At 52.4% G+C, this 20014-nt stretch overlaps 1 protein-coding gene across 11 annotated transcripts in view; it reads left to right on the top strand.

Annotated features, from left to right (window-relative positions):
* Positions 1-20014, top strand: part of MAP4 (microtubule associated protein 4) — a 148839-nt gene that overhangs the window by 106355 nt on the left and 22470 nt on the right. For 9 of the 11 annotated variants that reach the window (XM_053936453.1, XM_053936445.1, XM_053936477.1 and 6 more), the window contains 3 exons: positions 16727-16827; positions 17748-17960; positions 19492-19669. In XM_053936453.1, coding sequence (XP_053792428.1) covers positions 16727-16827; positions 17748-17960; positions 19492-19669 — 492 coding nt within the window. Of the gene's footprint in view, positions 1-1744; positions 3686-16726; positions 16828-17747; positions 17961-19491; positions 19670-20014 lie in introns of those variants that run through there. The other 2 variants (XM_053936498.1, XM_053936469.1) reach the window with 2 other exon arrangements.

Genomic DNA, 20014 nt, shown 5'->3' with positions numbered 1-20014 from the left:
GGGCTCTGGGAGCAGCATGCTGTGGGCAGGAGGAAGCTGTTGGGAAGCTCTCAGCATATGAACTCTGCATTACCTCCATTAATGTCCTGAGAGATTAAATACTGGCTGACTTTGGAGATTTTTCATAGCTTAGCATTCTCCTGCTTCTGAGCATCCCAGGTATTGACTGTGGTTCATTTCCTGCATTAGAAAATATTATTTAATAACGCAGCAGTGGGGGCTGTTACAGGCTGTGCACTGACATGGGGTCAGGCTTTTCTTCCCTGTGATGCAAATCCCTTCCACAATCCCAGGCTCTGAAGTACCAGCCCTGAAATGAGAGAGGGTTTTCTCCTCTGTTAGAAATGGTAGATACTTGTTTTTTTAAAACAAAAAAAAAAATCAAATAAAAAGCTCCTAGGTGGTTTCAGAGAGCTTTACAGGGCTGCCCTCACTCCTGGTGAAGTGCTTTAAGGGATCTCTGGTGGATTGAGATTTTCTGTAAAAAAATCTTGGTTTGGATTGAATGAGCAATGGAGGAATAACAGTAATTACACAGGATTAGAGGAACTCAGGGCCTGCCAGATTGGGGAGCACAGTCAGTACTTTCAGAGTGAGCAAGTGCTTGCAAACATTAGTCCTACATCAGGGAGGAGGGAGAGCACGAGCCGTGAGCTGAGAGCCCGTTTCCCACAGCAAGACACCTCGGAATATTTTAAAGCAGAGAAAAATTGTTGAGGCTCTTTGAGAAGTGAAGGTTGTGGGTGGAACTATTCTGGTTAATTAGAGGCTGTCAGGAAAGATTCATATAACTTACAGTTCCTTAGTCATTGTTTTTAAATATAGCAGTGCCTTAAATCCCAAGCTTAAATACAAGCAGATAAATGTGTGGATTGTAGCATTTCTCACAGCAGGTTCAATTCAGGGGGCGTAGTGGAACTTGCAGGCTCTGGGTATAAAAATACATTTCTTTCAGTTCAACTCGAACAGGGGAGGCCTTTTCCATGAGCTCTAAGGACATTTTCTCCAGAGTGGAGTGTGGCAGTATCTGAGACGGTTCATGTGCTGTGACCCTGGTTCAGAGAGCAAAATCTGCCTCAGTCAAGGATTAAGCTGCACCAGACACTTAAGAATAAAAGCTGAATTTGCAGTTTGGTGCCAGTGCAACCTCTGAGCAACCTGCAGCCCAGTTTAACCAGGGGAATGGTGTCCAAATGACTCCCAGCTGAAGGAGCTGAAGAGGTGGCTGAGGAGGGCACATCAGAGGTGTTGAGGCTGGGCTGGGATGGATCAGCACAAAGTGTGCAGTGCTGGTGTGGATGAAGGGTGACAGAAAAAAATCCACCTGCAACCAGGACAACAAGCAATGAAGTTTGTATTTTTGATAACTGGGGCACATGTCTGGCTTGTCTGGCAAATTCTGTGGACCCAAAGAGGCAGGTGTTTCAAAACACAGATATGTGGCATCTTTAAACCAGCTAAAAATACTGTAAGATGTGTTCATGTTAAAAAATATATCATTAAAATGAATCTTGCTGTATTTGAGACTCCAGGACCTTTCCAAACACATCCCATCCCATCCTTTTCAGCTTTGTCCTCTTGCTTACGGGAGCGATCCGGTTTGTGCATTGTGAAATCCTCATTACAGCAGGACTTGTGATCACTGTTGACTCCAGAAGAATATATTAAAATTCACAGAAAACAAAGCCCTTGTGCTGAAAGAGCTCATTCTGCACTGTGCTGTTGGGGCTGGGCTGGGGGGGGCCGTGCTTTGGTTTTGTTGGCGGGGGAAGCGCTGACCTTGGGTCCTGCGTGTTCTTGGAATGGCTCATCAGCAGGAATTGATACCGATAAAAGCATCGATCACGGCAGAGCTTGGCAGAGCAAAAGGAGGAGCCGAAATTCCCCCAGACGTGTCGGGACCCCCCGAAGGCTGCTGACAGAAAAACCCTTCCCCTGAGCCGATAAACCCACGGCAGCCTCAGCCCAGGGCCGGGCGCTCGCCTTCCCCGAGTGAATTCCTGAGGTCTCTCCACAAAAGGATGCAACCTGCCGGTTTCTTTTGAACTAGTGGCTGCCTGCAGTAAGTGAAGGCGACGGCGCAGGGGGTGGGGAGGACGGGGTTTGTCACGAATACCGGGGGCACGCCGTGTCGTCACGGCAGCGAGCCCGGCGCGCCGAGCGCTGCAGCGGAGCCGCGGAGCCGCCGCGATGTCCCTCTCCAACCAGCAGCCCGAGTACAGCCCGCTGGGCAAGGGCAAGAGCCCCGAGAGCTTCCCGGCCGCCTTCCACCGCATGGAGTCCCCGAAGGACTTCGGCAAAACCGAATTCGAGTGGCAGAGGACCGAGGGGAAGCTTAACGAGATTGGCTTGAACGTGAACTCCGGGGGACCGATTAAGGACGGGCTCGTTAAGAACGCCGGTTTCACGGATGAGGACAAGCTCTGCTTCTTCGAGGGAAAACTAGACAAAGAGCTAAAAATAGCCCAGAAGGACAAAAGAGAAATTGAGGTGCCGGGCAAGAAATACCAGGCGGCTGCAGGTCACCTTGAGAGCTGGTCCTTGATTTCGGAAACCTTTCCTCCTGCAGAAGGCAACTTCGGGAACCCCAAAGCCACCGATTTCCGCGTGGGACAGGCAGGAGCCGAAAAAGCCGGTCCTGGGCTGGGTAGAAATGAAGCCATCACCGACCAAGAGAAAGCTGTGGGTAAGGCTGGGATGGAGACTAAGTGCCAGCCGGAGCCAAAGCTGCCCCATCTATGCGTGGCAGAGAGCGATCCCGGCAAATACATGAAGGAGCAGGAAATCAGCGTCTGGAACCCCAATTTCCAGCCTGTCCTGCCGAACGACTCGGGGTCTAAAGAAGCGGCCGTGAGAAAAGATGGAGCCCCCGGCTATTGTGTCCTGGGGGTGGTTAACGACAGCTACGGGCAGAGCGGGCTCTCTTCCCCCACTCCCGCAGCCAAAGGGGTCCCTCCGACCACCACCGTGGAGCTGGCCCAGGATGAGTCCAAAAGCAGTGACCTGAGCGAGAGCCCCGAGGTGGAGGAGGAGATGGAGGAGCAGCTGGGCTCTGAGGGCAGTTTGCTGGCCAGGGCTGCCCACCAGAGGAAGGCGATGAGGCGTGCGATGTCAGAGTGCTCTCACTTGTCGGTGCCCCTAACCCTTAACCTGGCCGATAAATACCCTGAGCCGGTGCTTAGAGAAGACGTCGCCACTGGGCTGCTCTCTCCTAATAGCAGCCTGACCCAGAGCCGCAGCCCCACGGCCGGCAAGCCGAGCTCCCCGATGAAGAGGTCGCTGACGGTGGCGGAGGAGCAGGCGGCCGTGGCCGGCCCCGCGGCCCCGCCGAGCCCTGGCCCCGGCGCGCAGCCCCCGGCCCCGGCGCGGGAGGAGCCGGCCGCCAAGAAGCGAGAGGAGTGGAACGGCAGCAACTCGCTCAAGAAAGAGCTGGGCAGCCCGAGCGTGTTCCACAGCAAGCTGGAGCAGATCCCCGAGCTCGGCAGCCAGGACAAGGAGCGGCAGGAGGCGGCGGGCAAGAGGGACAAGAGGAACGGCGGCGATGGAGCGCCGGGGCTCGATGCTCCCAAAAGCAAAGGTGCCGAGCTGGAGCCCGGCAAAACGGCTCCTCTGGAGAGGAAAGAAATCGAGGTCAGCAATGTGCAGAGCTCTCCGTCTCCCAAGCAAGGAGATTTACCACGTGATGGTATGTTACTAATTTTTACCTCTCCGGGCAGGGAGCGGACAGGAGCTGGGAAGTGCCGAGTGACTTTAGAGCGCGGAGGGTGCACCTGGGAGCCCGGCACCGTCCGCGCTCGGCAGGCAGAACAAAGGATGGGTCTGTACAGATAGAAATGGAGGGGGAAAGGGGGAAATTAACTGCCTGGCTGGTTGCACAGCGTCTGGTGCAGCAGCAGCTGTTAATGGCTTGTCGGGATCCTAAACTTGAGCGATGGATTTTCAGATCGTGGCATCCACAGGGGTCCCCACCGGTCTCCCCTGGGTACCCTCCTGCCACACCTCCCCCGAGCAGAGGAACCCCAGATCACGAGCTGTATTGTGAGAGCAGGGTGATAGCAAAGTTAAAACCTTTCAGCCCCTGCCAAAAAAATCTGCGCATTGTGCTTTTCCCGTAAGCTTCTGGCACTCTGTTTGAGGGGAGCACAAGAGCGATGGGTGCAATGATTTATGGAGTTAAGCTCTTGCCGGTGCTGAAATTCAAAGTGGAATTTCCCTGTCACTTTCTGGAAGCTCTTTCCCAAACCCCCCGTTTGAATGGAGCCGTTCCCATTCCAAGGGTCAATAGCAGCTTGTTGTATTCTGTGGGGTTTGTTGTTTCAATGGTGTTGTGGTGTATGAGGTCACTCTTCCCGGATTTAAAATCTGTGAGAAGAGTAGTTAATCTTTGTTCTCCCGCCTGGAACAACATCTCTGTGTCCCCCTTGCCAGCCCCAGCCAGCAATAAACCTGCTTTCCCCCCAGATTTTGGATGCGAGGACGGTGTTTGTGCTTTGTCTGTCGCCCGCATTAACGAGAGGAGAGAAAATGTGTCAGGGGATAAAGACAAAAGATTTGCAAGAGAATTTTTGCATCCTTTTGTAGCCAGCTGGTTTGTCAGCCCCTCGGAGGGCTGATGTAAAATGGAAACTGTCACGTTGTCGAGGGAGGGGAGGGTAAAACCCAGGTGTGCAGGGGAATGAGCTCCTCAGGTGGAGCCCCAAAACTCCTGGGCTGAGCTGAGCTCTCTGAGCGGGGCAGGGCAGTCCCCGAGGGGCTGTGCTCACACAGCCATGGGTTTGTTCTCTGGGTTTGTGGTGTGTGAGTGACACCCCATGGTCACTCAGGCAGCTCTCGCTGCCCATGCCAGGCTCTGGTCATCGCCCTGCAGCCAGCGGCCACTCACCACTGTGCCTAATTACAGTTCTGCCTTCTCTAATTATTTCTCTTGAGGCTTCAGTTCCCAATCTCATATTTGGGTAGTACAAATTCCCCTCTGTGATGTGCCAATGTGTCTCACCTTTTCACTGAACCACAGGACCCCAGGATGGGCTGGGTTGGAGGGACCTCAAAGCCCATCCAGTGCCACCCCTGCCATGGGCAGGAACACCTTTCCCTGTCCCAGCTTGCTCCAAGCCCCATCCAGCCTGGCCTTGGACACTTCCAGGGATGGAGTGCTGAGGATGGGATTCTTCCCTTTCCATCCTCTCGGTGTTCCCTGGTTCCTCACAGTTGGCTCGAGGGACAGGTTTTAACGAGCTCAGGTAGCCCTGACTGAAGTGGTGGCCGTGGTGGTGGCAGCGCCTCAGGAGTGCAGCCCTGGCTCCTTGGAGCCTGAGCAGCGCTGTCAGCTCCTGGCAGGCAGGTGGGAGCCCCTGGCTGCCCTGTGGTGGTCCCAGGGAGGTCCTGGCTCGAGCCAAGGTTGGATGGGACACTTGGGGATGTTCCCTTGGGCTCAGGTCAGACCCTGATGTTCTGTGGTCACCTGGGCTTGATTTTGTACCTAAACATGAGAGGGTCATCAGTTGTCTTGGGAACTGAAACATGGCAGGAGTAAAGAGATGTTGGCAGCAAATGTGGAGCAGAAAAAAACCCAAAAATGATGTATTTGTACACACCTTTCCTGTCACAGAGTTCTTGGGGTGAAGGGGCTTGCCGTCACCTGTCATGTCACAGATTTTTGGGGGTTTGCTGACATCTTTCATGTCTCAGGTTTTTTGGGGTTTGATGACTCCTTTCATGTCACAGTTTTTGGGATTTGCTGGTCCTTTTCACGTCCCAGTTTTTTGGGGGTGATGGTGTTTGGTGACACTTTCCATGTCCCAGTTTTTTGGGGTGGTGGGATTTGCCAACACCTGCCCTGACACCAAGGTTTAACTACAAGACAAATCAGCAACAAGATTCATATTTTGGGCAACTGGGAACCCCAGTTTGGCTTGGCTTGTGAATTCTGTGCAGCTCAAGAGGCAGCTGTTTGAAAGCACAGCTCTGTGGGATCTTTAAATGAGACAAAACATTTAAAACCTCATCTGAAGTGGATTGACATGTTTTCCCCAGAGGGGCTGAGCATCAGTGATGGAAAGGTCACTGAGATGGGAGTGCTCCGAGTGTTCTGGCTGGGTTGTGTTTTGCAGATGGTTTATTCAGATTGCCAAGGGTTTATTAGCATTTGGTTTAAAATTTTGCTCTTGCAATCTTTATTATGAAAGCTTGTTTGTTGTCCTTACAATCACAGGTCTGGGTGAGCTGATACAGAGATAACTGAGCTGGCAGAGCTCTCACAGGCATCAATATCATAGAATTTGAAAACTTATTTTCTACTCTTTGTAGTTTTTACTCTTTTAATCTCTGGGTTTATCCTCTCCTGGAAGCAAACAAAGCAGTAAATGCAACTAAATGTTTTCTGTATGTGCAGTTTAGAGGATTTTCAGAACACAAGAGAAACCAGACAGAAATTCCTCAGATGTTCCTGAAAAGCTTTCCAACTTTCTGTGCTGAGGATTTTTCCCTCTCCCCTGTTAATCAGCAGAGAGGTGGTTATAGTAAAAATAACTCCCCAGCAGGCAGTGCTGGCTGGGAGGTGGAGCTGCTGCTAAATCCCTCCTGTGCATTTCATTCACACTCAGTTCCCTACCCTGAGATCCTGATCAGCCTCCCTGCCTCATCTCAGCACTCACCTTGCAGGTCTCCATCCACTCACCAGGCAAGGTGCTCAATGGATCCATTTTATCTGGCAGAAAGAGGTTTTTCCTGCTTTTTGTTAACCCCTCTCTTTTTCTGCCTGTTCTGTCTGTTCACCCTGACCTCAGTGCTCACATCTGGGGTAACAAATTCTATCACTTGCACCTTTTATCGTCCTAAAAATACTTTAAAGAATTGTGCAGCCTGATCCAAATCATTTGTATGGTATCTCCACTTAAAGCAGACTTCCTTGCTTCTGCCCCCCCAGGGTTGTGGGATTTTTTGCTAAATATCTGCTCCTCTTGTGTTCTTTCCATAGAAAGAATTAGTAGAATTGTACATAAAACTTTTCTTCCTTGCAGACAGGTGGGTGTTGGTGTGATCACAGAATCCCAGGGTGGTTTGATTGGAAGGGACCTTGAAGCCCATCTGGTGATGGCACATTTCGTTTGATTTTAGTTCAATTTCCTTTTAAATACTGCCCCGAAGGCGCTCCCGCTCCAACCCCTCGCGTGCCCACTGTGGGTATTTTCAGCCAGGAGATCCTGCCTGCAGATTAGTCCTGATCAGAGCTGAGCCCCAGCACCTGCCCAGCTCCCTCAGGAATCAAATCTCCCTGGACAAGTGGCTGAGTTGTTCCCAGCACTAAGGACAGGTTTGACACTTGAGTGTTGTGTGATTTATTGGCATTTATTTGTACCCAGTGTCACCTCCAGTGCTGTCCCTGCCAGAAGTGATGTCCTTCAGCACTGCCTTCACCTGCTGCCTTCTCTCACTCCCTTGGCATCTCCCTGAAATGTTTTCTGCTCTGAAACACCAGGAACTGCAGGTTGGCTCTGTCACACCCAGCACCAGCTCAGTGTTTGCATCAGGAAACCATCCTGGGTTTCCAGCTCAGGTTTCTTTATGCTCCATAAAGTCCAGCCTAACTTCCAGTCTCCTAAAGGATTTTTTTCCAGCAGAACACTGTGGTTTAGATGAATACAGAATCCAAGACTCCCAGCAAAGTGAGGGTGAGAGCCCTGGCCTCGGGTTTGCACTGGTTTAAGTTAGTGCAGGGATTGGGAATGTCAGCCCAGCTGCCTGTAAGGAACCAGCACTGCAGTGGTGGGGTCTAGCAGGTTCCTTGGCACAGGAAATGGTGTTTGTAATAGGGGAGAAAAGACAGAAGTGACTGCAGCTGCTCTGTGCCTGGTTGGGACTGGGGGATACTGAGGAACCTCCCTGGAATTCATTGGATCATTAGTGACACCTTTGTGCTCGAGTGTTCCAAGACAGGATTGCCTTTATTTTGCATTTTGAACAGCTTGGAACAGTTTTATGCTTTCTTTTCACTGATAAGCTGAAGAGGGGCTTTGGCAAAGGCCTGGAGAGACAGAACACAGGGAATGGCTCCCACTGCCAGAGGGCAGGGATGGGTGGGATACTGGGAAGGGATTCCTGGCTGGGAGGGTGGGGAGGGGCTGGGATGGAATTCCCAGAGCACCTGTGGCTGCCCCTGGATCCCTGGCAGTGCCCATGACCAGGCTGGACAGGGCTTGGAGCAGCCTGGGACAGTGGGAGGTGTCCCTGCCATGGCAGGGATGGCACTCAAGCTTTAAGGTCCCTCCCAACCCAGACAAGTCTGGGAATCTCTGAATTCCATGTAAATACCCTGTAAATCCCCTTGTCCCCTGGCCCAAGCACTGCCCAAGCTCAGTTGTCCACCTGGAGATTCTCTGAGGTTTCACCAACATTCAGAGCAGCTTTAGGGCCAGCCTGAAACTGGAATTTGGGCCCTGTTTCTTGCCTGCTCCTCACTGGATGTCCTGCCTCAGGCAGCTCCAGTTCAGGAGTGGTTTTGCTGGTGGGTCACTGTGATGGGAGCTGTTACTCAGAACAGCTTCATAATTCCAGTTCATGCCCTGTTGGATGAACTTCAGGTTGTTGTGATTTAGGATTTCCCTTGCTGGGGTAAAAATAGAGTCTTAAAAATCCTGGAGCCTTCGGTTTACAAATGCAGGCAAAGAGGAATCTGATTTATTCTCAGTTCTTGATAACAGGGAAAATGTACACGTTGACTGAGTTGCATTTGTTGCCAAATAAAATGCTGAGCCCTCTGCATTTGGGTCAAGCAGGAGATGTTGATTCTGCCTTTTCTGGGGAGGAGGAAGCAGCTCAGGGTTGTATTTCTGCCCAAACGAAGATTTGTTGTATTTGTAGATACTTTTCTATAAGAGCCTTAGACAAAAAGGCTTCCTTTGAGGGTGGTTTTTGGGATGCAGCTGCTCCTTTGGGGTGCTGATGGAGGAGGAAGAAGCTGGTGCCTCTCTGTGGTTCCACATGAGCAGGTTTTGTTCCAGGGCTTGTTTATGTTCAAGAGGGAGAGTAAAGACAAGGATGGGCATTGCCTTATTGCTTAATCTATTTCTCTTAATGGATTTTCAGCTGATGACTCTAATCCCGATGAGAATTATGGAGCTGTTTCATTGAATGATGTTTTAGTTGAGCTTAGCCTGCTAAATATCCCTGGCTGGGGATCTGGGGATGATGCCTGGCCTGGTTCACGTTGGGCTGTGGGCAGGGCAGGTGACACAGGGACCTGCCACACAGAGCCAGAGGGACAGCATTTGGGGGATACAGCCTCAAACATCCATGGAAACCTCATTTATTAGAGGGAGAAAGGAATCACAGATAAATGTGGAATGTCCTGAGGCAGGAGGGACCCACAGGGATCATTGATCCAACCCCTGGCCCTGCACAGACACCCCAAAATCCCAGCCTGTGCATCCCTGGGAGTGCTGTCCAAACTCTCCTGGGGCTCTCCTGGGGCTCTGTGCCCATTCCCTGGGGAGCCTGGGCAGTGCCCAGCACCCTCTGGATGGGACAGGAGGTGCAGCAGTCCCAAAAAGCAGAATGGGGTTACAGATCCAGCCTTTGCCCACCATGGGGCCAGAGAGCAGAGAACACTTCTGGCCTTTTGAGAGGAGCCCAAGATAGGTTCTACCAGGGTCTTCCTTTTGGCATGGAGGACGGATTTTTGGGAATTCTTGCTCTTTCCTAAGCTGCTGGTTGGTGTTGAGCTGCACACAGGCGTTGCTCCTGGGCTCTGTGATTTTTAAAACAGTGCAGTAACAGGGTTTAACTTCAAAGAGATCCTGGGTACATTCCTGTAAGTGCTGTTACCTCATTTTACTTCTTCAGGGGGTACAAACAGCAAAGCTTTTCAGGTTTTGTGCCTGTTTGGGTTTTTTCACACAGAGCTGCAGCTTTTGTGAGAGCTGTTACCCAAGACTGAAGGTTTGTGTTTGCTCCCTCCTGTCTCCAGCTCAGCATCACCTCACACGAGCTGGGGCTCTGTGCACTGGATTTGCAGGGTGGAGGTGGCATAAGGATGCTTCTGTGTGGCTTTCCTCCAGCACGGGGAGTTGCTGGAATCCAGAAAGAGAGAGAGAGCAAAAGAAAAAAACTCTGTCAATTCATAAATCCTAGTGTTTGAAAGAGGGAAAGGTCAGGCGAAGATAAATGGAAAAAAATCCTGGTTGTGAGGATGGGGAGGTGCCCAGAGCAGCTGTGGCTGCCCCTGCACCCCTGGCAGTGTCCCAGGCCAGGCTGGACAGGGCTGGGAGCAGCCTGGGACAGTGGGAGGTGTCCCTGCCATGGCAGGGGTGGGATGATCTTTAGGGTCTGTCCATCCCAAGCCATTCAGGGATTCCATGATTCCATGTGCTTGCCTTTGAGTACAATGTCTCAGTGCACACCTGGTCCTCCAGGGCCTCTCTGGAGAGAGCTGTGATAGATAAATCAGCAAGGAGGAGCTCACACAGGCAGTGGCCAAACGAGACTCCTGAGCCTGCAAGAGGGGAGGGAGGAGGCTCTGGTTGCTGTCTGAAAAGTCATCAATGACAGGGAAGTTGTGAAACAGAGGAGACAGTTCTGGTTTTCCAGGATGAGAATATGGGTCAGCAAACGAAAATAACAGCAGCAGCTGAAAGCAAACCATGCTGGGTGACTTGTGAGAGATTTCAGCAAAGCTGTAAAACAGCTTCTGCCAGGAATTTGGGAACTGTGAGATTTTAGCTTTTTGTTGTTGTTTTTTACCAGAAGGGTGATCAGGTGTAGGAGGAGAAGCCCCCAGCTGTGGAATCTCCATTGCTGGAGATGCTCAGAATAAGACTGAACACACCCTGAGCAGCCAGGAGTAGCTGGAGTGGGGGACTGGGGTAAATGACCTCCCCTCATCCCCTCCAACCTGCCTTGTCCTGTTACTCCAGTGGGCCATGCTGCCTGTGCTGAGGAGCTGTTGGACAGGCAGGTGCTTTCCAGACTGGAGTTCACAGGATGGGCAGAGATGTTTTTTCCAGGAGTGGGTGGGATGAGTTTTTCTCCTCCTTCTGGTTAGGAATTCTATTTATAGTTACCCATAATCAGGATTTGGTCTCAGGAAACCCCTGGAGGAGTTGTGGGCACCGTGAGCACCCCCTCTGTGCAGCTGGGACAGGAGTCACTTAGGCTGGACTGGTTTAACCCCGGCCCAAAGCCTTGTGCAAACAGAGGGGGCTGTTCCAGGCCCATCCAGGTGTGTCCCTCCCATGGATGGAGACTTTGGAGCCTCTTTGGGCTCCTCCAGCCTGTGACTGCTCTGTGTCCCCGTGTCACCTGAGGGGTGTCCCTGCAGCTGCACTGCTGAGGCCACGGGGATCCAGAATGGTTGGGTTGGGAGGGGCCTTAAAGCCCATTCCATTCCACCCCCTGCCATGGCAGGGACACCTCCCACTGTCCCAGGCTGCTCCAAGCCCTGTCCAGCCTGGTCTTGGAAACTTCCAGAGATTCAAGGGCAGCCCCAGCTGCTCTGGGCACCCTGTGCCAGGGCCTGCCCACCCTCAGAGGGAGCAATTCCTAATTCCCAATCTCCCATCCATCCCTGCCCTCTGGCAGTGGGAGCCATTCCCACTTCCTCCCCAGAAAGGTTCTCCAGCCCTGGCCCAGGGCAGGGCTGCAGTCCCTTCCTCGGAGGGATTCAAAAGCAGTGTGGGTGTGGCCCCTGGGGACACGGGGCAGTGCTGGGGGCAGTGGGACCCCATGCTCTGAGAGGCTTTTCCAGCCTCAGCAGTCCCTTGGCTGACTGGCAGGATGTGCTCGGAGGCTCCTGGGGTGTTCTGCTGAGCTGCTGGGCAGGAACCCTTGGAGAGACACCCAGTGTCCAAACTGGCAAGTTTTGGGGAAATGAGGGACAGAGTGCTCCATGCTGAGCCTTGGGGGCACCTCTGGCCTTCCCACAGCTGATGAAGGAGCTGATCTACTCTGTTCTTCTGGGGAAAAGGCTCTCAAAGCCATTGCCTCGCCCACTGGGCTGTGTTCTGCCAGGCTTTATCTCTTCCAAAGGTTCCTCAGCTGCGGGGAGGAACTACCAGGAGAGGGGCAGCGAGTAGAGAAGGGGGAGCTGGAGGACAAAACACGTTCAGAGTCTCCTCAGGCCCCAGAGTTCCCGTTCCAGGTGGCTGCCACCACCCCAGGTGGGGCTGAGTGTCCCTGCAGGGCTGTCCCCACTCCGTGTGTGTCACCAGCCCAGCCTTGGCTCTGGGAGGCACAGATCCCTCACTGCTGGGGTTTGGTGGCTCACTCTGCTGGAGCAGGGCGAGCCTGAGAGTTACAGTCTCCATTTTTCAGATCTGTAGGAAGGCTGTTGTTTGCTTTTAGCACAAGAAGTTAGATCTTGCTTTCCTGGGTGTAGTTTTGGCACAGATCATCTCGTTATTACTATTTATTCTGAAAAGTCACTGCTGCTGATTTATTCTGAGTCTTGTTCCCTCTGACTCCAGTTCTGTCCAAACCCCATGTGGTGTTGTTCACCGGGTCCTTCATCCAGCCATGGCAAGTACCCAGTTTCTGGAGACAAATTTATTTTAAAATCAGGCTTTTAAACTTGTTGGCTGTAGTGGGGCTTTGCCAGATGTGGTTTTGGTGCTCTGGGCTCTGTGGTTGGTCTTGGCTGAGTGTGCCACAGCTCAGGGTTGGGTTGGCCAACCTCACACTGCACCAAGCACTCCGGGGTGGATGGATCCACGTGGGATAAAGCCAGAGTGTGCCCCCTCCAGCTGGTGGGGGCCTTGGTGTGCTCAGCTCCAGGAGCCTGGAGAGCTGGCTGTGGGCTGGGAATGGGTCTGGGATGGCTTGGAGCTGGCCATGGAGCTGGCCACAGCACGGGCCTCCACCAGCAAGAGGCTCAGACACTGGTGGGGAGCTGTTCCAGGGAATGCTGCAGAGTTTGAGCCTGTGGATGTCTCTGGAGGACTCTTGGTGTTGCTGTTGCAGAAGACACAAGGCCACTTGGGAGTTTGCTCCTTCCTCACTGGTGCCTGTGAAACCCCAAACCAAATCCTGGAGTTTGTGGGTTCATGGGTTATTGTGGAGTTATTTGTTCTCACTGGGGCACTTAAATACAGAATTCCAGGCTGGTTTGGGTTGGGAAGGACCTTATAGCTCATCCTGTCACCCCCTGCCATGGCAGGGACACCCCCACTGTCCCAGGCTGCTCCCAGCCCTGTCCAGCCTGGCCTGGGACACTGCCAGGGATCCAGGGGCAGCCCCAGCTGCTCTGGGCACCCTGTGCCAGTGCCTCAGCAGTGATAGGAATGATTTCTTGATAGGAATCAAGATAGGAATCATTTCTTGCAGTGCTGCTCTTGGAAACTGTTGGGACATCCCAACAGTGTGATTTTGGGACGTGTGATTTTGGGATGTATGATTTTCACCAGTAGGAACAGGAGTGCTGAGGACAGGGGATGAGGGTGGAGGCACTGACAGCACACTGCCATCAGTGTGGAGAGAAAAGTGCTGATGGCAGGGCTGTGCCTGGGAGGGATCCACTGAAGATGCCAGATGGGAATGTCCTTCCCTGTCTCCTTGAAGCCCCTTTCCCTGGGGATGCTCCATGGTGGTGCTGACTCAGCGGGATGAGCAGCACGAGGAGCCGGCAGAGCCAGCTCGGGGCACAGCAGCTCCAACAAAATGCCTTTCAAATATCTTCCAGGGGGTTCTGGCTGTGCTTGGGGGAGCAAGCAAACTGAAAAGTCTCCTAAATAATTCTTGCAGCCTAATGAACAAATTTGATTAAGGTTTGGCAGCTTTTCCTAATATTCCCTGTAACTAGGAAATGGTCCCAGTTCTCTGCTCTGAGAACACCCTCGTAATTAAACCATGAGTAAGAGCAAATGTCCTGATGAGCACAGGACAAATGAATATTAAACCCCAAACGTCTCCTTCTGTGATCCCTGGGGGATGGTGCAGGGTTGTGTATCCTGGAATGTCAGAGTCTGTGAGAGAGGGAGCCTGAGTTACAGCCCCTCAAGCAGGGAAGGTCTCTACCCAGTTGCCCTGAATTTTTAAAAAAAAAAAAAAAATAATAATAATAATAATAATAATAATAATAATAATGGAATCATGGAATGGTTTCATTTGGAGGGACCTCCAAGCCCATCCAGTGCCACCCCTGCCATGGCAGGGACACCTCCCACTGTCCCAGGGTGCTCCAAACCCTGTCCAGCCTGGCCTTGGGCACTTCCAGGGATCCAGGGGCAGCCACACTTCTCTGGGAATTCTGTTCTAGGGCCTCCCCACCCTCACAAGGAACAATTCCTTCCCAATATCCCATCCCTCCCTGCCCTCTGGCAGTGGGAAGCCATTCCCCTTGTCCTGCCATGTTTTTTACTCACCTTCTATTAAGCAACATGAAATAACATGAAATTCATGTTGTCATTGGTTCAGAAACGTGGAAGCTGCTGGAGTTCAGATCCTGAACCTTTGGGTGTTGCAGGATTTGAGGAGCACTCCCAGATCCTGGGAATTCTTGTCAAGGGTGCTGCAACCCCTCATCAGCCAGAGGTTTAATGTTGGTGCTGAATTAGCTGAAATAATTAATGACAGCAGCTTCCAGCAGCTGGGAAGTCACCTTGATGTGGGGGATATTTGAGACTGGTAGGATTCCAAACGAAGCCGGGAAGCAGAGAGAAGGGAATGGGCAGGAGGTTGTTTTTCAGGAGAGGGAGCTGCTGGCATTGCTGTGAAACGGGGAGAAGAGAAAGGAATATAGAAATGCAGGGGAGGAATCAGGTAGAGAGGAGCCAATACAGATCAGCTGCAATAAAAACGGGTTTTCCAGGTGAGCAGACACAATTCCTAAGGATTTTGCATTAAAGCAGGCGTTCAGACTCTACATTTTGCTGGTTTTCCTTCACAAGCCTCTTTTATGTGCCCAGGATGCTCAGCCCAGTGCTGCAGAACTGGAAGGCCAGATGGGTAGGAAGGGGTTAAACCAATTCAGGGGGGAAAAAGGCTTATCCTGAGCTTACCCTGGAGTCAGAACATAAAAACAACAACCCATACTCTGGTGGGAGGGAGGCACGGGGTGATTTTATTTTCCTGGCTTGTACCAGGACTGAGCCATCCTCTGGGACACTCCTGTCAAGTCTGACAAGCAGGAAAACAGGGAGTGGAAACTGTAATTTCCAAAAGATGTGGAGAACAGGCTGTTTACTGCTGGAATCCTCACCCTGGGCTTGTCACAATCTGTTGCAGGGTTATCAAAAGCAGTGTCCAACACGGATAAGGCTGGATTTGAATCCCCAGATGACAGGGGAGATGCAGGAATTTGTGCTGGGCTCTTGGCACAGGATCCAGCCCAGGCCAGTGTGGTTGTGCAGCTGCACCCTGGCGAAGGAGGGCTTGGAAGTGATTTTTAGGGAAGCTGCTGCTTGCTTGTCCCCTGGTGCTGGGCAGCACCAAGGGCTGCTGTGGGATTTCAGGGGTTTGGGGAGAAAACCTGGGGAAACTGCTCCTAAATGGATGATTTGTTGGGTTGGAGGGCAGTGCTGGTGCTGCTGGGGCTGGACACTGCTTTGGGCTCTGGCTTTCCAGAGGACACGAGGAGGGGGTGCTGCTCTCCTGCCCCTCAGGGTGTGTTCACTGGCCTGGGTGTGTTCACAGCTCGGGTGACAATGGCCAAAATGAACAATCACAGGGAAAACTGGCACTTCCTGGAGCTGGCTCTGAGCTCTGTGCAGTAGCACAGCTCCAACGAGGTCAGAGTGATCCTGTCTGCCAGAATGGGATCTCCATCTTCCTGCTCTGGTGGGAGTCTTGGAGTGGTTTGGATGGAAAGAGGCATTAAGGACCATCCCATCCCACCCCTGCCATGGCAAGGACACCTCCCACTGTCCCAGGCTGCTCCAAGCTCTATCCAGCCTGGCCTTGGGCACTGCCAGGGGTGCAGGGGCAGCCCCAGCTGCTCTGAGCACCTGTACCAGGGCCTCAGCCCCCTCTCAGCAAAGAATTTCCTCTTAATAAACAATCTAAATGTACCTTCCTTCAGCTAAAGCCATTCCCTGTGTCTTCCATCCCTTGTCCCCAGTCCCTCTCCAGCTCTCCTGGAGCCCCTTCAGGCCCTGCAAGGGGCTCTGAGCTCTGCCTGGAGCTTCTCCTCTCCAGGGGAACATTCCCAGCTCTCCCAGCCTGGCTCCAGCCCTGCAGCAGCTCCAGGTCCTTGTGCTGCTGGCTCTGGGGCTGGGACCTGTGACCTGTGTGACCTTTCCTGTTGCTCCCTTCGGCTCCTGGGAGCCTTCCCTGCTCACTGAGGGCTCCAGCTGTGGATGTGGGCAGAAGAAAGGTTGAGCAGGAACAGCTGGAACCATAGGGATAGCTGGGAACAGAACCCCACTCCAGGAGAAGTGTAAAACCTGGAAGAGGTCAGAACTTCACCATGAACATTCCAACAATTTCTTGTAACAACTTAAAAGATGAGAAGATTTGCTATTTAAAGTGAACCAGAGGTTTCCTTCATCTGCTGTCTGGCTTTTCCCACTGGGATAATATGAGAAATTGGAATCTAACAGCGTCTGGATGAACCTGTCCTGTTGCAGGGAAAATCTTTCATCCTGCAGGTATTCTGGGGTTTAGGAACTTTTCCACTAACACCAACCCGTGCTGTGTCAGTTCTGTTTCCTGCTGCTGCTGCTGTGTTGAATAACAGTAAACTAAAAAACATATCTTTAAAAAAGAAAAAAAACTTACAAATGTCCCTTCCTTCCCCCAGCCAAGGCAGAGGAGGCCAAAGCAGCCGAGGCCGTGAGCGGGAACGACATCACAGCTCCTCCCAACAAGGAGCTGCCCCCCAGCCCCGAGAAGAAGACCAAGGTAGGAGCTGTTCCCTGCTCCCATCTCTGCTCCCACGGGTTTCATTTGCCAGCTTTTCTGCTTCCTCAGCTGTGCCAGCCCCTGTTCTGTTTTCTGAGCTGCATCTTGGGAGCCCTTTCCCTGCAGCAAACCCATCCAGTTCAGAGCTGCCAACGGCCCAGCCCGTGGCAGACTTTGATAAAAGTGTGGAAACTTCATTTCAGTGAATTCCCTGGCTGATGCAGTGACTGTACGAGTAGCAAACACGTAGTAAACGTGTAGTAACCCCTGTGCTCAGCGATACTCTGCGAGTTGTTCCCAGCACGTTCCTGTGCACGCAGAGCCCTGCTCGGGCCCCTCTGGCTTTGGAGCTGTGCTCTCAGGAGCTCCCAGCACCAGCAGAGTCCCCCCGAGTGTCCCCAGGAGGGCTGGGGGGGCCGGGGGCTCTGTCCCCTCGAGGCCCTGCCCGTGTGACCACGGGAGCTGATCCCATGGGGATTTGGAGCTCGCAATCCCTGCGTGCCCGTAATTGGAAAGCCACGGCCTGTGGATTGCACGTAGCCCTGGATGCCAGGAGCACCCAATTACTAATCCAGCTTTACCAGCCATTCCTTCTGTTGCTTTCCATGCTGCTGAAATAAATAAATCCTGTTGGTTTGATAATAATTCTGAAATTTCTGGCTGAAATAATTCCTGTTGGAATTGAATGGCAGAACCCCCTCAGCCCCAAAGGCTGCTTCATTTCGGTCTTTGTTGCACTCAGAAAACAGAAAGATTATTATTATTATTATTATTATTATTATTATTATTATTATTATTATTTTCCTTTAAAATATCACTTTTCTGTTGTTGCAGCTCAGTGTTTTCGTTTACAATGCGCTATTTTTTGTTGTATTTCTTTGGTTTTATCCTGGATTTTGCTTTTTGGCCCAACCCTAAAGCCTGCTGCATCCACCTCCACCGCAAAGCCGGCGGCAGCGAAAGCCAAGCCCTCGGCCACCACCAGCCCCAAGCGGCCGAGCTCGGCCACCCCGGGCACAAACAAAAAGCCCACGAGCCCAACTGCAGCTCCTACTCCAGGCAGCACCTCCAAACGCCCTGGCACCAGCAGCACCCGTCCCTCCACCCTAACTCCAAAAGAGACTAAACCAAAGGTAAGAACTGCCTGGCAGGGCAGATCCCCAGCCCTCACCACGGGGCAGGGCAGAATTCCTGTGCTAGGCTGAGATCAGGAGTGGGACTTGGTGTGTTGGGAGCTGCAGGGTGCTTGGAGCAGCTTCCCAGGGATGGCATCCTGTCCCTGGCACTGAATTGTGTCACCACGGAGGAGAATTAAACCTGAGTGTAGTGCTGAGATCGTCCTGATGAGCTGCCATGAATCAGGGATCCCAGGCTGGGTTGGGTTGGGAGGGACCTCAGAGCCCATCCAGTGCCACCCCTGCCATGGCAGGGAGACTTCCCACTGTCCCAGGCTGCTCCAGCCCCAATGTCCAGCCTGGCCTTGGGCACTGCCAGGGATCCAAGGCAGCCACAGCCTGGGAAATCCATCCCAGTCCCTCCCCACCCTCCCAGCCAGGAATCCCTTCTGTGTTCAACTCCTAAATCCAGACAAGAGCATGGGAAGCCTGACTGGAGACCTTTGATATGAATATTGAAGAAAAACAAACCCACGTGAACGCTCCGTATTTCCCACCAATGGTCATTTTATGATGTCTGGTCACTGCAGAACTGCACAGAGAGGACTGATAACACTTAGAAAACTCTGGAGATTTGTAACTCCCCAAAAGAGAGGATTCATGGAAATGTTGCATCTTCCAGATAAGCAGGGAATCCCCATGTGTTAGGAATGGGAGGTGTCCCTTGAATGTCCCCTGTGTTAACTTGTGATCTAAGAGAGTAGAGGAATTCAGGTTTAAAAGGGAACATCAAAATCTATTTCAGAAGCTTTCATTGATGGCTGAACACCACCACTCCTGCTGTATTTAGCTCAAGTTACTACATTTGAGTGTCTTTTAGAACTAACTAAAAATAACAGAAGGCAAATGAAAGCCCAGGTGTAAATCTGTGCTTTTCCCTGAGCTGGTGACTTTGGCTTGGTTCAAGTTTTTGTATCATTCTGAATCCCTTTTTGATAAAATAATATTTATTCCCATGCATTAATTCAGTATTTTCATACCTCAGAGATCAGGCAGTTGACAAACAAGTGCCTGACCAGGGACAGCAGGAAAGAGTTTTCCAAGTGAGGGATGAGCCGTGGACCCCTGATTCTCATGTCCAGACTGTTTAAACAAATTGCAGCTTAGGGAGCATTGCTGCTCCTGGAGGATGGGAATCTCTCCCAGGAGCATTGCTGGTGTTCTGATGGTTCCATTTTATCCAGAAATCAAAACCTCCTTCCCAGCTGGAGAGGCCTCCACACATCAGAGCTGAGCCAGCCCTGGGTGGGAGCTGCTCCTCCGCAGGGTCCGTGCTCCGTGTCCTGCCCTCCACACCATCACTCGCTTCTGCACGTCTTAATTATATTTTAATTGCATTATGACCTTTCAGCAGCGCCAGGCTTAATTAAGTGTTGAAGAATTTCAGGGATTCCTGTTCATTCAGCCTCTCCTGGCACTTCCCCTCACGCTGAGCGCGGTGTTTGCCGCCGCCGTTCCGGCCGCTCTGACGCCACCCGTTCCCTTGCAGGTCGCGGATGCGAAGCCCGCGGAGAAGAGAACCTCCCTCTCCAAGCCTCCATCCTCCACCACTCCCAAAACTCCTTCCAGGAGCTCCTCTGCTGCTCCCCGGACCACGGCGCCGTCGCCGGTGACGGCAGCGGCCGCTGCCAAAACCACGGCGGCCGCTCCTCCCAAGAGGCCGACGTGTGAGTGCTCCCTCCTTTCCCTGGGAAGAATCTGTCCTTCAGCAGCTGCAGGCTCCTGGCTGAGCAGCACCAGGGGCTCTGCACAGCTCCCTGACAGGAGGGGACAGCCAGGGAGCAGGGACAGGAGGAGGGGAGCGGCCTCAGGCTGGGCCAGGGGAGGCTCAGGATATTGGGAATGTTCCTTCATGGGAAGGGCTCTCCAGCCCTGGCACAGCTGGTGGAGTCCCCACCTCTGGAAGTGTTCAAAAGCCACTCCACCGTTGCCTGGATTCTGACAGTAGCTCAAGTGTTCTCTCCAGGGCTTCCTCTTCCAAATTCCATTCAGGGCCAGCCTGGGTCAGCTCT

This window comes from Vidua chalybeata, chromosome 1 (genome assembly GCF_026979565.1).
Source record: "Vidua chalybeata isolate OUT-0048 chromosome 1, bVidCha1 merged haplotype, whole genome shotgun sequence".
Classification (NCBI taxonomy): domain Eukaryota; kingdom Metazoa; phylum Chordata; class Aves; order Passeriformes; family Viduidae; genus Vidua; species Vidua chalybeata.
The sequence above is the reverse complement of the archived record's forward strand: the minus strand, read 5'-3'. Positions and strand labels throughout refer to the sequence as shown.